The 13,668-nt window shown below is 41.4% G+C and overlaps 1 protein-coding gene across 1 annotated transcript in view; it reads left to right on the forward strand.

Moving 5' to 3' along the window:
• The window catches only part of LAMB4 (laminin subunit beta 4), a 40,406-nt gene that overhangs the window by 24,642 nt on the left and 2,096 nt on the right, over window positions 1-13,668 (forward strand). The window contains exons 23-32 of the mRNA XM_025894632.2: window positions 862-1,082; window positions 2,282-2,378; window positions 2,717-3,092; window positions 3,454-3,614; window positions 6,711-6,916; window positions 7,812-8,044; window positions 9,625-9,761; window positions 11,581-11,785; window positions 12,409-12,547; window positions 12,787-12,963. Coding sequence (XP_025750417.1) covers window positions 862-1,082; window positions 2,282-2,378; window positions 2,717-3,092; window positions 3,454-3,614; window positions 6,711-6,916; window positions 7,812-8,044; window positions 9,625-9,761; window positions 11,581-11,785; window positions 12,409-12,547; window positions 12,787-12,963 — 1,952 coding nt within the window. The remainder of the gene's footprint in view (window positions 1-861; window positions 1,083-2,281; window positions 2,379-2,716; window positions 3,093-3,453; window positions 3,615-6,710; window positions 6,917-7,811; window positions 8,045-9,624; window positions 9,762-11,580; window positions 11,786-12,408; window positions 12,548-12,786; window positions 12,964-13,668) is intronic.

The following is a 13,668-nucleotide window of genomic DNA, read 5'->3' on the forward strand; positions in this document are numbered from 1 at the left end:
TCGCATACTGAATATCACTCCTAGGAAATGCTCATTTGTGAAATGAAAGCAGTACTCCCTGTTAGCAAAATAAATATGCATTCAGCTCATTCAGGAAGGAATCAAAAGTAAAGGAATAAAAGATAATTGTTTATCCATGTTGCTGGCTGATGCCAACTAAGCAATGCTCAGCTAACCAGATGATCCCTTACTGAGCTCCCTGCCTTAGCAGTTGTTTTCATTAAGTGGCTAGAATGAGACTGTTCAGGCAATTTATAAGACTCCATGAGAACACTGTCAGTAACTCAGCAGTTTTAACAGAAAGGCACAAGTGTAAGGAAAAGCAAGGCATAAGCTTCTTCTCAATGTTTCTCAAAAACTATTTTCACAAAAGTGCCTGATTAAGGGTCTAATTTTTATGCACCAGACAATTATAGGCATTTTCAGGAAACTTTTTCTGGGAATCTCTAAAATACAGTCCAAGCCCATCCCTTGTTCATTCTTGGACAATGTCTGTTAGAAATGGTTAAGCGAGCACTTTTGGCTTCTCACAAGGAAGGCTTCTTATCTTGCTTGGCTTACTAGGGATTCCCACAGTGGATAGTGCCTACTGTAAATCAGATTCCCCTCACTCGGCGTATTTAACATTTCATTCTAATAAGATTCAAAATTCACTGCATTTTCATATTTTGTGCCTCTACTGAACATTCGCAGTAAGTTTTCTCAAAGCAATATATAATGTTACAGAAAGAGAGGTATGAGATTGAGCATGTGTTCAAGGTCACTAAAGTAAACCTACAGCATGGGCTTTATGTACAGCTCTGACTGTCCATCAGCTGTCCCTATTACCGTCTGCTGTAGTAATTGTCCTTCTTTTTCCAGGGTGCAGGTGCAATCAGGCAGGTGTTGTCCCTGCCATGTGCCCGGAGGGGGACACAGCCTGCCTCTGTGACCCAGCCACGGGAGCTTGCCCTTGCCTGCCCAATGTGGTGGGTGCCACATGTGACCAATGTGTCTCTGGCTACTGGGACCTGGCTAGCGGAAAAGGATGTCAGACCTGTGGCTGTGATCCAAAAAACTCACAAAGCAACCAGTGCAACCAGGCAAGAAAATTACTCTGCTTTCCAGGAACGAGGGTGGTGGTGTTTTGACATGGCACAGTGAGGTCCCTCTTGTAAACAAGAGTAGTCTTTTGTCAAACTCCCTGAAAACAAAAATTCTTTAGAAGTTTGTGGTTGGCACAATCCCACTGTAAGTCATTTTATCAAACGCCCTGTTCCGATATTGTGGCTTTGCTGGTAAGAAATTTCTCTTTGCTTGTTGTTTCTTTGTCAAGTGGATCTTAGAAACACTTTGTAAAAAGGTATCACATGGGAAAAAACTGTCTCATAAATATACATATACAGAAGAAGGATATCCAGGCTTGGACTCAAGAGTCTTATGAGTATTTTTTAAGTGTTTATTTTCATAAAATAGCAGCTGGGACCATTACATTAATCATGCCTCATCTATCAGACTGGTAGAGCACCTTTCCTCATATTTAATTCCCATGCATTTTTTAGGGCTAGAATGTAGGAAAAACAAAACAGCATTTCAGAATAGAGAGGTGAAATCGTCATCCCATGGAGTCAACAGCAATTTTGCTATTGACTTCAGAGCACCAGGAGCTTATCCCAAGGTCTTGCTGGTGTATGTGCACATTTTCCTTTCAATATACTCTCTGTTTGTTCCAGTTTATTTAGTGGATTTACTGTTTTTTTTTTTAGCAAATTTAGCTCTTGATCTCAAAGAGCTGCTACTGCTTTTCTGAGCTATAGCAGTTTTTGGAGCAGTAATTCCCAGCAGTTTAATTTAATAGCTGAATTACAAAATAATTTTTCTAGGGCAATGTGCATAATATACCCTTGAGGTTTTCATGTAGTTTAAAGTTGAAATGTTAAGATGAGTACTTTGATCTAGCAAAAATAAAAAATTAGTCTGTTTTGCAAAGCAAAAGAATCATCTCAGATAATAGAGGTTGAGTTCTCAAAGAGCATCTGTAGACTGGAAGATACAAAATCTTTCAGATTAGTAAAGTAAAGCCACCTCTCAAAGTACATTTTATTTTCACAACTTTAAGCAGGAAGATGGGAAAGGTGGGCCAATGCTATATAAACCATGGTGTTCAAAGACTGTGGGCAAGCAGTGTTGCTGCAGTCGTCATACAGCTATAAGTCACAAGGAGAAAAAGAAGCACAGTAAATAATGTATATCCAGCCACATGGCTCTGCCAGAAGTTATTAAATCCTTACTGTCTTTACAGTTTACAGGCCAGTGTCCATGTAAGCCAGGCTACAGTGGAAGACGTTGTGATGAATGTGAGGAAAACTACTTTGGCAATCCCCAGATGCATTGCATTTGTAAGTATTATTAACTGGGGACAACTGGATTAGAAACTGCCTCAAAATAAATGCTTACCTTTTATCTTCACAGGCGAGGTGGGACATACACCTAGAAAAATATATGTTTGCATGTATGAGATGGACAAAAGTGTTTATATTATTTACCTCTATTGTTACTTCTATGGTTACGATGGAAGTTAGAGCTGAAGAAGAGCCATCAGCTGTGCAGTCCACTTTGCTCTAACTCAAACACTGGTTTGCTTTTATTATCTTGAAATGCACAACTATACCTTTTGCATGCATTAATCTCACAGAAAAGGAACAACTGGGTGTAACTTGCTGTCCCTTTCTTGCAGCGTGTGAGTGTAACCCCGAGGGAACCCGCCAGCCCCCGTGTGACAAGGCCACCGGCGCGTGTAGCTGCCGTGCGGGGGTCACCGGCCGCTTCTGCGACCAGTGCGGCCGGGGCTTTGAGAAAGACTTTCCCTCTTGCCGTCAGTGTCACCTTTGTTTTGACCAGTGGGACACTGAAATTGCTGCCCTTGCTCAGACCGTTCAGGGGTTGATGAGGTTTGCTGCAAAGCTGGAAGATAAAGGAGGACGAATGCACAGCTGCGACATGCGCTTCAAGGCCTTTGAAGATGCCATTTCTGAAATTGAGCAAATTTTGAGACATCCTGTCCTTTCACTGGAGGCCTTCTCCGGCATCAGGGAGTTTCAGGGCTACCTTCAGTAAGGGCTAAGCTGCTCCTGAAAAAATTCTTTGGCTGAGAAACAGTTTTTCCCAGACTCCACCAGCCATCTCTATACATTAAGTCCCACTTCTGATCAGCACACAGATGCTGGACTACAAAGTCACTGTTTTCAATAGATCTGTGAAAAAATAATCCTTAATATATTTCTATCCCCCCCGACAGATACTTAAATGCTGGAATTTTCCAATTCATCCTAAAAGTTTTCTTAATAAGCCATTAAAGTAAATGTTTCTGCTCATTTAGAAATGTATCTCTTGCCCTCTAAAATATTGTGTAACTCAGTTCTAGTTTAAGAACAATCCAGTCTAACTTCTGCATAACTGCCGTTTTCCTTTCAGACAAAAGGTTGCACAAATGGATCTCCTTCACAGTTTGCCATATGAGTTTCCTGACCTTAACAAGAACTTAGAAGATATTGGAGAAGAAGCTGACTTAGTGTATGAACTTCTACAACAGAAAGTACATCTGCATCAAAGTTTTCAGTACTTGAACTTCAAAGGTAAGCCAGCAATGAATTGAACATTTTCCACAAAATTTCAGAATGTTTTTCTCATCACTGAACCATACAACTTTTCAAAGATCCCTAGATTTAACTTCCTATGGTAGCACAAAAATGTAAACACTAAAAACATTTTATAATGACTTTCCAAATTTTCTTTTATCTTAAAACGCTGTGATTTCTAGCATCCCAAATTTCAGATGCATGTGCCAGGGTCCCATCAGTCAGAAGTCTCACGAATCCGAACGTAATGCCATCGGGATATAAAAGTCACCCACTCTTACAGTACAGACTCACAGACCATGCAGTAGAACAGCAAAGGATTTTTCCACCACTTTTGACTCCTCTTGCTCTTAGCAATATTTAGAGAATGTAGTCCAGCAATGGTTTGTTTAATTAAAGCAGAGTGTCATAGTGCAACTTCTTAGTGTTCCCATGGGAAAATACATAACTTTATGTGGTACAGAACTAGCTCTCCATCATCAAAAAATGTGAAGGCAGAACTGAGTTCCCTGGCATTTCTGAAAGAATTACACTGTCTGTGCTTGAGCTAAGTATAGTATCCATCAGCTGTTAATAGCTGTAATGACAATGTCCCAGACTGGTTTCTGGAGAAAGACAGGGATGTATCAGTCAGGGATCTCTATCAGATGCTGGATCACCCACAATGGCAGGAGATGGTCAGCAGGATACTCTCCAGAGAGATGGCTGCCACAATATGAACCCCCAGAAGACAGGATGCCCACCACTGAAGACACAAGCTGCAGGCAATGCAATCCCATTTACAGTTCCTCTGTGTTTCATTCAGGCAAGAAAAAGATTGGTCTAGACAAGATTGAAAAAAAAAAAAAAAAAAGGAAAAGTCAACAGAATACAAAGCAGAGGGAAAGGAATAGGGTAAAAGAGGGATTAACTAAGATTTAGGGCTCCCGTGCCCTGTTGTACTTGGCAGAGCCCCCGGGGACAGCTCTTCCGCTCAGGTCCCTGTGCGAGCAGTCAGCACAGCTCTCCCAGGCTCCGCTTCCCAATCCAACTCATCCTCGTGTAGACTCTGAGAAAGACAGAAAGTCAAAGAAACAATAAATCCCAGGGAGGTCAGTGGATGCGCAGCTGAAGCATCCATGGTGCTCTCTGGTCACATTCCAAACCCACTTCATCTTTGGCCTCTGGAGACAGATAAACAGCCCTATAAAAAGCACATGGGGGTGTGGGGAGGGGAAGACCTTGAATTTAGGCTGAATTTCCTATCAGGGCCACAAATATTCATTGGTCCTGCTACCATCCATCTAATAGCATAAAAATAGCATTCCCCTCAAGATAACCGGTTTCTCTGATACCTGGGAGAGAGACTGGCTCCTTCATTCCACTTTCCTTTTGGGACCAGAAGAACATCTTACATACGGCTCTATCTGCTTTTTCCTCTCTCTTTTTTGCTGGGGTAGAGCAGGGTATAGCCATGTATACCATCTGGGGCACATATGGCACTTGTGCCCTAGGCACACATATGGAATGGGGTCCTACCTACCTCTCTTTGCAGAGGATCGGGACTCAGAGTTTTCCTTCCAGGCTAGTTAGCTGACCTGGAAATGTCAATATCTAATGATGAATTAAAAACCACTGAAAAAACCAAGACACAAGTGTCCTTAAAAGAATGTTTGCAGTTTATGAGATCTTGTTAAGTTATGGCTTTCCAGCCTTGGCCCCTGGCTTTGCAGCCACTGTGGTATGGTAATGCAGTGAGAGCAGCTTCCTAGGCTGTAAATCAAGCCTGGGTTAAGACACTGTGTTTAACGTAAAGGAACTTGGAAGCTCGACAGCTCCATCACAAATCAAACGTGGAAAATGCATTTGGGCCACTTAATGGAGAGCTGAATCACTGTAAAATATTCCTCCAATGGAATTATGGCACAAAAACAGTCTCTGGCTTAGATACGGAGTTACAGCAGTCTCTTGCCAGGTATTTTGTATTAGAAGCTAACTTTAAACTGTATATTGTTTCCAAGAATTACAAGATAAACAAATAGGCCTGATTCCACAAGATAACTAAACATTGTTCAGCTTCAGTCAAAGCAGGACCAAGGGCTTTAGAGACTGAATCAAAGCACACAGGACTTGATCAGTGTCTTGTCATTGACTTCAACCAGTAATGGAGTGGCTTACCAGCTTTTTCACTGCCGACAAACCACTTCTGGCTCTGCACATATTTCTACCTAGGAATCTGGGGACAAATTTGGATTCTCTGGGGATCTGGGAAGCCTCAACAGCACCAGCAGATGTAAATTATGTGTTTTGCAAAAGGCTTGAGTCCTTTCCTCAGGCTATTAATCTGCAAAAAGTGTAATATTCTCCAACCCTTTTGAGTCTACTTAAGGAAAAGCTTTTACTAAGCAAACAAGACTCTTGCTAGAAAGTATTTTTTGCCTGGCCTATGAGCTTATTATGGAAATACTTTTTTTTTATCACATCAGTCCTGAAATTGGATTTTCCAGAGCCAAAAAACCCCTCATATATTCCCATTTGTATTCTAAATTTTGGACTCAGTTTAGCAGACCATTTAACTCTTGGGTGCTATGCCGAACAGAAAGGACAAATGCTTTCCTGACTCTCAGTGAGGGAGCTGATCACTTCATAAGTTTAACAATTGGCAGAAACAGTTCTCCTGTCTAAACTTCAAAACAGCATAAATGACAGGAGCTTTTATCAAATCAACAATGGCAGCAATGCATGAGCTACTGATGAATGCAGAGCAGTAGCAGTTTGTGTCATTAATGGGATCTCCATACTTCTGTCTATTCCATTGGCTTCTCACACACCTTGGACTCTGACAAATGACATAGGATCCACCATATATTCATATAGTTTAGCAGGTTTTATGAGCATTGATAACTATTCCTATTTGGCATTGGATGAGTAAAGGATTAAAAAGCTTGGCTAAGGAAATGACAGTTCTTGTCCCTCACTGCTGTCCCAAATGAAACACCAGTGACAACAAACTGAATCACCTGTCACTCACCAATAGTCCAGAATTCAAGTAAATACATGAACTAAATGCAACCAAAATGCAGCTAGTACTAAACCCTATTACTCTTGTTACAGAGGCCATCAGCAACATTAGGAAACACTTTGAAGTATCATTGCTGGCAGAACAGAGGACCAGGGGTACAACCCCTTTTCTAAGATTCTCAGAGTACACCAGGAGCCACATGCTCGCTATGTTGGACTATGAGGTCTTAAAAGCAAGTAATGTGCTGCAACAGCTCAAAATGATCAAAAGCCCTGACATCCAAAACTTGAACGAAAAGGTAGGCACTGTGGATTTTGAATGGGATCTAAAGAAAAACCTCTTTTTTCATGTTGTAGTAAGTTTTACTTTAGAAAGTGTGCTTACGTGCATTTTTAAATATGGAAAATGACACTTCCCTGGCACAGCCATGCAGTCACGTCTGAAACAGCTGCAATTCTCAGCTGTAGTTATTCAGCTACCTTCTGGAAGCCATTGTTCCCAGGGCAGACCCAGCACAAGGAACTGTTTAAGCACTCTCTAGTCTCAAGAGGACATCAATGTTATTTCAGAAAGATTAACCCAAACCTCCTCTGTGAATAACTTAAGCTAAGCAGAGCAACTTTGCTCTGAAGTGGATGGGGAGTGCTCACATATCCTTTGCATCACCTATGGGAAAGGAGGGGATTTCTCTTCTTCTGCAGGGCAGCAACTGATAGTACCTGATAGTACCTTCAGCCAGTCCTGACAGATCTGGAAGAGCTCATCCATCTAAGCCTTTAATCTTAACATCTGTGTCAAACCATATGGAGAGCTAAACACGGTAACATGTTGTGTGAGAGGTGATCTGGATCCTTTAGAAGAAACCATTGACCCATGGGCTGGATATGGCCAGAGGATGGTTTCACCCATTTTGCCAAAGAAGGGTGAAGCAAGGGTCAGTGCAACATGTGGAGCCTAACAAATGAGTCCTGAAAGGATGCTCAGGGCCTTGGGCTGCCATTGTGTCCTTCAAATCAGGGGAAAGGGACCTGTGACTGACAGTGACACCCATCTTTAGAGAGACCAGACCACTGTGTCTTAGGGAAAATCCCATCCTATGTTAATGTTGATATGATGTCAAACATCTTCCTTCCCTCAGGAATTTATCTCAGGCCCCCAGAGGAGTACTGACATAAGCATCTTCCTCGTTGCAGATCTGTGGTGTGCCAGGAGACCAGCCCTGTGTCACAGCAGCCTGCCGGGGAGCTTTGTGCCAGGACGGTCTTGGGCTCAGGCAGTGTGGTGGCCTAAACTGCAGTGGAGCTCTTCCTCTTTCCACTGAGGCATTCAAGAAAGCTGAGGAGACTGCTATGTTGCTAAATAACTCAACTACTCAGCTACAAGAACCTGAGAATCAGGTGCTGTATATTGAACCTACATTTGTTCAGTGAAATGGATGGAGGATGAGATTTGGGATGTCACAAACCTACAAAAACTCATTTGCTCTTTGGACAAAGAGCAGTGATATAATGATGGAGCCTGTCCCTATATCACAGACCTATCATGGTTCAGTACTGGGATTATTAGGTGCCAGCTCCCCAAAGAGACTGTGGCTCTAGCTATGTCTTCTTCTTCTTTCTCACAGCTGCCAAGATCTCACAGGTCATGGTGCCCTGTATCTATGGAAATTGGTGGCTTCAGGCTAGTATTATCTATATTTTTATTGGGAAAGATTCAAAGGGCACCATTTGTCAGTAGCCTGACATGCTTACTGCAATGGGATTACTGCTGTGCATAGCATTAAGCTCTATTTATACAACTTCATATTACTCTTATGTTTGCCATTAAATAACTTTTGTAAATAATTTCAAGATGAAGCTTTTCTGTCCCCAATGCTGCTTAGGAAGGCATCAATTAGTCAACTGTATTGCACAGTAGCAGTGAAAAATAATTCAAGCAAAGTGTGGCCAATGCAACATGTGCCAAGGAAATAAAAAAGACAAATCCCCAAACACCAGTAAAGAGTTCATTCTTACTAACAGTCAGACATGATGCCTGTTACAGTTATAGGCCAAACACATTTTCCAACAGAAATGACATTCTGCTGTGGCTTTGTCCTGTCCCTGCAGGGTGCCTGGGCATCCATTTCCTCTTTTTAAAATGCACACGACAGGGCATCACAGCCAGTGAGTTCAGAAATGAGCAATCAGGACACAGGCCTGGGGCCCCAGGACACGGAGGGGCAGCAGCAAAAGGCATCTGCTGACGTGGGGAGTGCCAGACTGCTGGGACGTTGCCTCTGGTGCTCACAAACCTCAGGCAGCTCCGTGAAAATATGAGTGAACTATTTTGAGAATATTCAGAAGTAAAAACATCACCATTTTTCTTGTTGCATGGAGAATGACCGAATCTCTTTCCTCTGCAGACCACAGAGAGGCAGTACCCGTGCCTTTCCTTAAGGCAAAGCCCCTAGCAAAGCAAAATATTGTTGGAATTTGATGATTAATCTAAAGCTCTCACTTAAATTATCAAGAATACTAATTTAATGGCAAAATGTAACTTTTAAAGACTTGAACTTGAACTGTACCTTCCTTGTTTGTATCCTCTTTAAGTGTTTTTTTCAACAGCAAGTCCAATATGAAATGACAAATGATGTTAAGTTTTCTACAATCAGATCTGAATCTGATCACATCTCCTCAGATCTGATTCTGATCACTGACATGCTGCAGTACTGTAACAACTCAGCACTTTCTTTTGGAAACAGAAGGGGGCTGTGGTTTAGCAGTGGCTGCAGAGAGAAAAAAATGCTTGATTTAGGCTTTTTTTGAGGCCAGATGAAGGGCAAGATGTAGCAGCTTCTGGAGTTCCCCAATGGGGGCTCCTACTGCTTTTCAAAGCCACATCAAGTGATTACAGCTGAGGCTTGGATCAAAATTACTTTTGTGTCAGAACTCAACTTGCCAAGCAATGACAGATAACCTCCAGAAAATGGCACTGCTATTTTTAATAATATTTCTAGATTGAAAGCATTAGAAAAATGGCAGAAGACGGCAAACTGAAAGGCTCACAATTAACTGGGCAACTGGAGACAGCCAGGAATCAAATTGAGGTTGATGGAGAGATCACTAAGGAGTTCATCCAAAAAGTGAAATACTTCTTATTAGGTAAATATGCAATGTTCTTTTTGACTCATTTTTTATATATATATTACAATATAGTATAGCATAATAGATAGCCAGAAAATTATGTAGCTGTATACACATGAAATTTCTTGTCCACCTCCTGATCTGTGTGACCTTTTTCAATCCCTTTTTTCCAGTGCTTCCTTCTCCCAGGTGACAGTACTTCATATTCACTTTACAATAGATCTCTTACGTTCTGATTATCTTTTATTATTATTATTGCTCAATTTGAATTCCCTCTGTTCCTGGTTTATCTGAGTAAAGGACTACTAAGATAATTTCATACAATTTATAATGGCCAGGCATGTCCAACGAATTCTCAAATTGTTATTCCACCCCCTTCCTCCAGGCCCATAAATAGAGGCTCTCCATAGGGAGCGTGGGAATTAGGACAATACCGCTCCGTCGTCTCCGTAAAGCTGTAACTCGAGGAATCAAAGGATTCTGGTAGAACTTCACAGCTCTCATAACAAAAGTAACAAAATAACCATATATACCCTAAAAATATTCCACCCACATGATTGCCAAAAAATGCTGTAAGAAATGGACCCTAAGTTTTTTTACCAGATGCACATCAAAGAGGTTCAAATGTGGCAGGATTTTTTTAATCTCTTGAATCTCTGACCTCATAAATGTCTATGGATTGCATGTTGGCAGCCCTTTGGCATTCATACTTCTATATCCAAGTGTGTGCGGGGGCAGATGACAGAGAACTCCTTTTGTTCAGGAACATTTAAATTATTTTATTGAATTGGAAGATTTAAGTCCATTTAATTCCTTAATATTCTCAGAGTCTTATATGATAGCAACTGAAAATTCCACCTTTAGCTCTTTTATGTTTCTTAGTAGACATACAGCATTTACTAACAATTACAAAAAGATTTTTTCAAATCTTTGTTTTGTTAATTGAAGTTTAAGAACAGTAACAGCTGAGATGCATAAAGTTACATTAAATCTTCTGTACTCTACACTGATGTGAATGGTGATTTTGCAAGAATATATTTCTACAGAAAATACCTCTCAGGAATGAACTACTGTTTGCACACTAAATATCTTCTATTTAATTGTTGCAGAGTAGCTCTGGAGCATTAGCACAAACATTAACTATGTTTCAACTGTTTATCACACAAGGTCTTGTCTATAAATGGAAGTGAACAGAAAACAGAACCCATGAGGAGAATTCAGGAGGTGTTGACTGCTCTGTGTGTGCCTGTGCCTCTTAGCAAAGAGCTAGGACAAGCTCATTCATTTGCAATGGGAATTGTCAAAATATAGGGTTTTTTTTATTGTAAATTCCCATTCTATCCAAGTCTGACCCAGGTTCCCTCTGCAGCTTAGCCTTTCTCATTAACCAGGGAAGGAGCCACTTTCTCAATATTGTGGCAACTCCAGGGAAGGGATTACACCCACTGACCAGCTTGGAAAGCTCCATTCACACCCCAGTCTTGCCAGCACCTCTTTGATCTGTGGGCCAAGGGAGAAATGGGCTGTGACACATCTAGCTGTGCTGGGCACTGATTTAAAACCTTCCATGGGCTCGGTTCTACAACAGAATTTCAATAACTCAGTTCAAAGTGGGTTCAAATCCTCATTTTAGCCAGTTCTGACAACACTAACAGCAGTACCTGGAAGCATAATATTAAATTACAAAATGTTGGAGATAATTCTCTTACCCCCCTGCTGTGCCCGTCAGCTTTATTCTCCCACATAACTCAAAGGGTAGGCAGCCATAATGACCATTTACATTGCACTGGGAGGAAAGAGACACTTCAGGATGCTCTCAGCTCCATTTCTGTTGCAGATGAGAGTGCGCCTCCAGAAGACATTGAGAAGGTGGCAAATTATGTTCTGCAAATAAACCTTTCCCTGACTCCACAAGAGCTCACAAGAATGCTTGGCAAAATCAAGAGCATTATGAACCACTGTGAAGAGTACCACCTGAACAATAAGGGAAACGTAAAAACGGAGGATGCTCAGACACTGCTGGTAGAGGCACAAGAAGCAAAGTAAGAAGGGTATTCTCATATTGAAGTGCCAGCTCCAGCTGGGCTGGCACTGAGCACGGTAGGACTGTTCTACACCCCTGGCAGTATCCTAGTGACACTGGAGGGAAAGTTCAGATGACAGCAGATTTCACCTTGCCATTTCCACGGGGCCTCTCCGTCAGGAAGGAGCCATCACTGCTCGGCTGCAGGAGCTGACGTGCTGCAAGGAAGCAGCTCCTGCCAGCTCTTGGCTCCTGTGCCTGCTGAGTCAGAGAGGCCAAAGCAGCTACTTACTTCCACCTTGGACCTGGTGGAGCATTAGATCTGGTTCACTGAATGGTTTAAATGAGGGTGAGAAAGAACAAACAAGAGAAAAAACATGTTCACCCATGAGTCTTCCCTACTCGCAGTGCATCACCACGCAGCCCACAGCATCCAGCCCCACCTTGAATACAGCAACTCAGGAGCTCCCACACAAAGTCCCTTACAGAGGTTTTGCTTTACAAACCTCCAAACCCCAATTTTATGTTTGCTTTTGAATTTGAGGAAACATTTTTGCATGTCAGCATGGGTGCATTTGAAACATGTTCTTGCTTTGTTCTCCACATCACGATACTACACTAGATTCTATTTTTCCATTTTAGCAAAGCAGCTAAAGGTGTTCTGCCTGTGGATGAAATTAATAATAAACTGAAAAATCTTGTGAAGTCCCAAGGACACTCCAAAAACACCATCATAAAGTTAAATGAAGAGATACAAGGCATAAGAACACAAATCTCACAGGTATCTTGCTGTAAATATTTCATTTGCTACACATATTTTAGAAGAGAAACTTCATCCTGAAGTTTCCTTAATGTAAACTTAAATAAATAAAACCAGATTGTGGCACAGATATGACACCAATTCCATACTGGTTAAGGGTCTCTTCTTCTTAATCCATTGACTATCTCCCTCATTACCACGCTCTGCAAGCTGGATGGACATTGCATAAGAAACCAGAAATTTCAATTGCTCTGTTTTAGGCTGAGATCCGAGTGAACAACACAAACAATGAACTAAATGACTTGTCAGCCAAACAGACTGAGATGGAAGATGAAATTGCTACCTGGCAGGCAAAAACGCTGAGGAACAAGAATCAAGCTACAAAGGCAAGAGCAGAGGCAGAAGCAGCACACAAGCGAGCCCAGAATATTGATAATGTAAGCCTTTCTGGCATGTGTTAAGGGAAAAAAAATTCCCTTCATCTTTCATAGTAGTTTTGCTTCAGAAGTGTTACCCTGCTGCCCTCAAAACTATTAACATTTTACTTATGCCATGCAGTGTAAAATGTCACAGGTTAAGTATAATTTATGTTTTATTTTAAGGCTTCTGTCATATACTTGTAGTTGCTTGAATGAAAGAAAACATATACATTTCTCTGGCTACTCCATGACATTTTTTGTTGCACTGTGTATAAGACTCATAGTCACCATGGGCACCAACAAAAACAACAGAACAAATCATAAAACCAGATATTAAAATACATGAGTGATGGAAGCAGCCTGGCCATTCATCCCTCGCTGTTCTCCTTCAGAGAAAATTGCTGTGGGAGTTACTTGGAATTTTTGGTTGGCCTGGTGTTTTTCAGTAGCTCACTTTTTGAGAATGCAGCTAGAAATTTTCTAAAATTGCAAGAAGAACCAAGCACCCACAGCACAAGCTTGGAGCATGACTGCTTCCAAGTTATAAGAAACCAAGGTGAAATCTAAACTGCAGCCTCAACAGCAACCAAGATCAGCAGGGAATAGATTAGCCAGCCAAAGATGTAAAAATCCCGATGTTGCTACAGATAATTAAATTTGAATTAAGCCTTATGTCAAAATGAAATTTACAGAAAAGCCCTATCAACAGAAGTAAAAACAGCA

The sequence above is a fragment of the Manacus vitellinus genome, unplaced genomic scaffold (assembly GCF_001715985.3).
Source record: "Manacus vitellinus isolate BGI_N305 unplaced genomic scaffold, ASM171598v3 scaffold_13_pilon, whole genome shotgun sequence".
Lineage (NCBI taxonomy): Eukaryota > Metazoa > Chordata > Aves > Passeriformes > Pipridae > Manacus > Manacus vitellinus.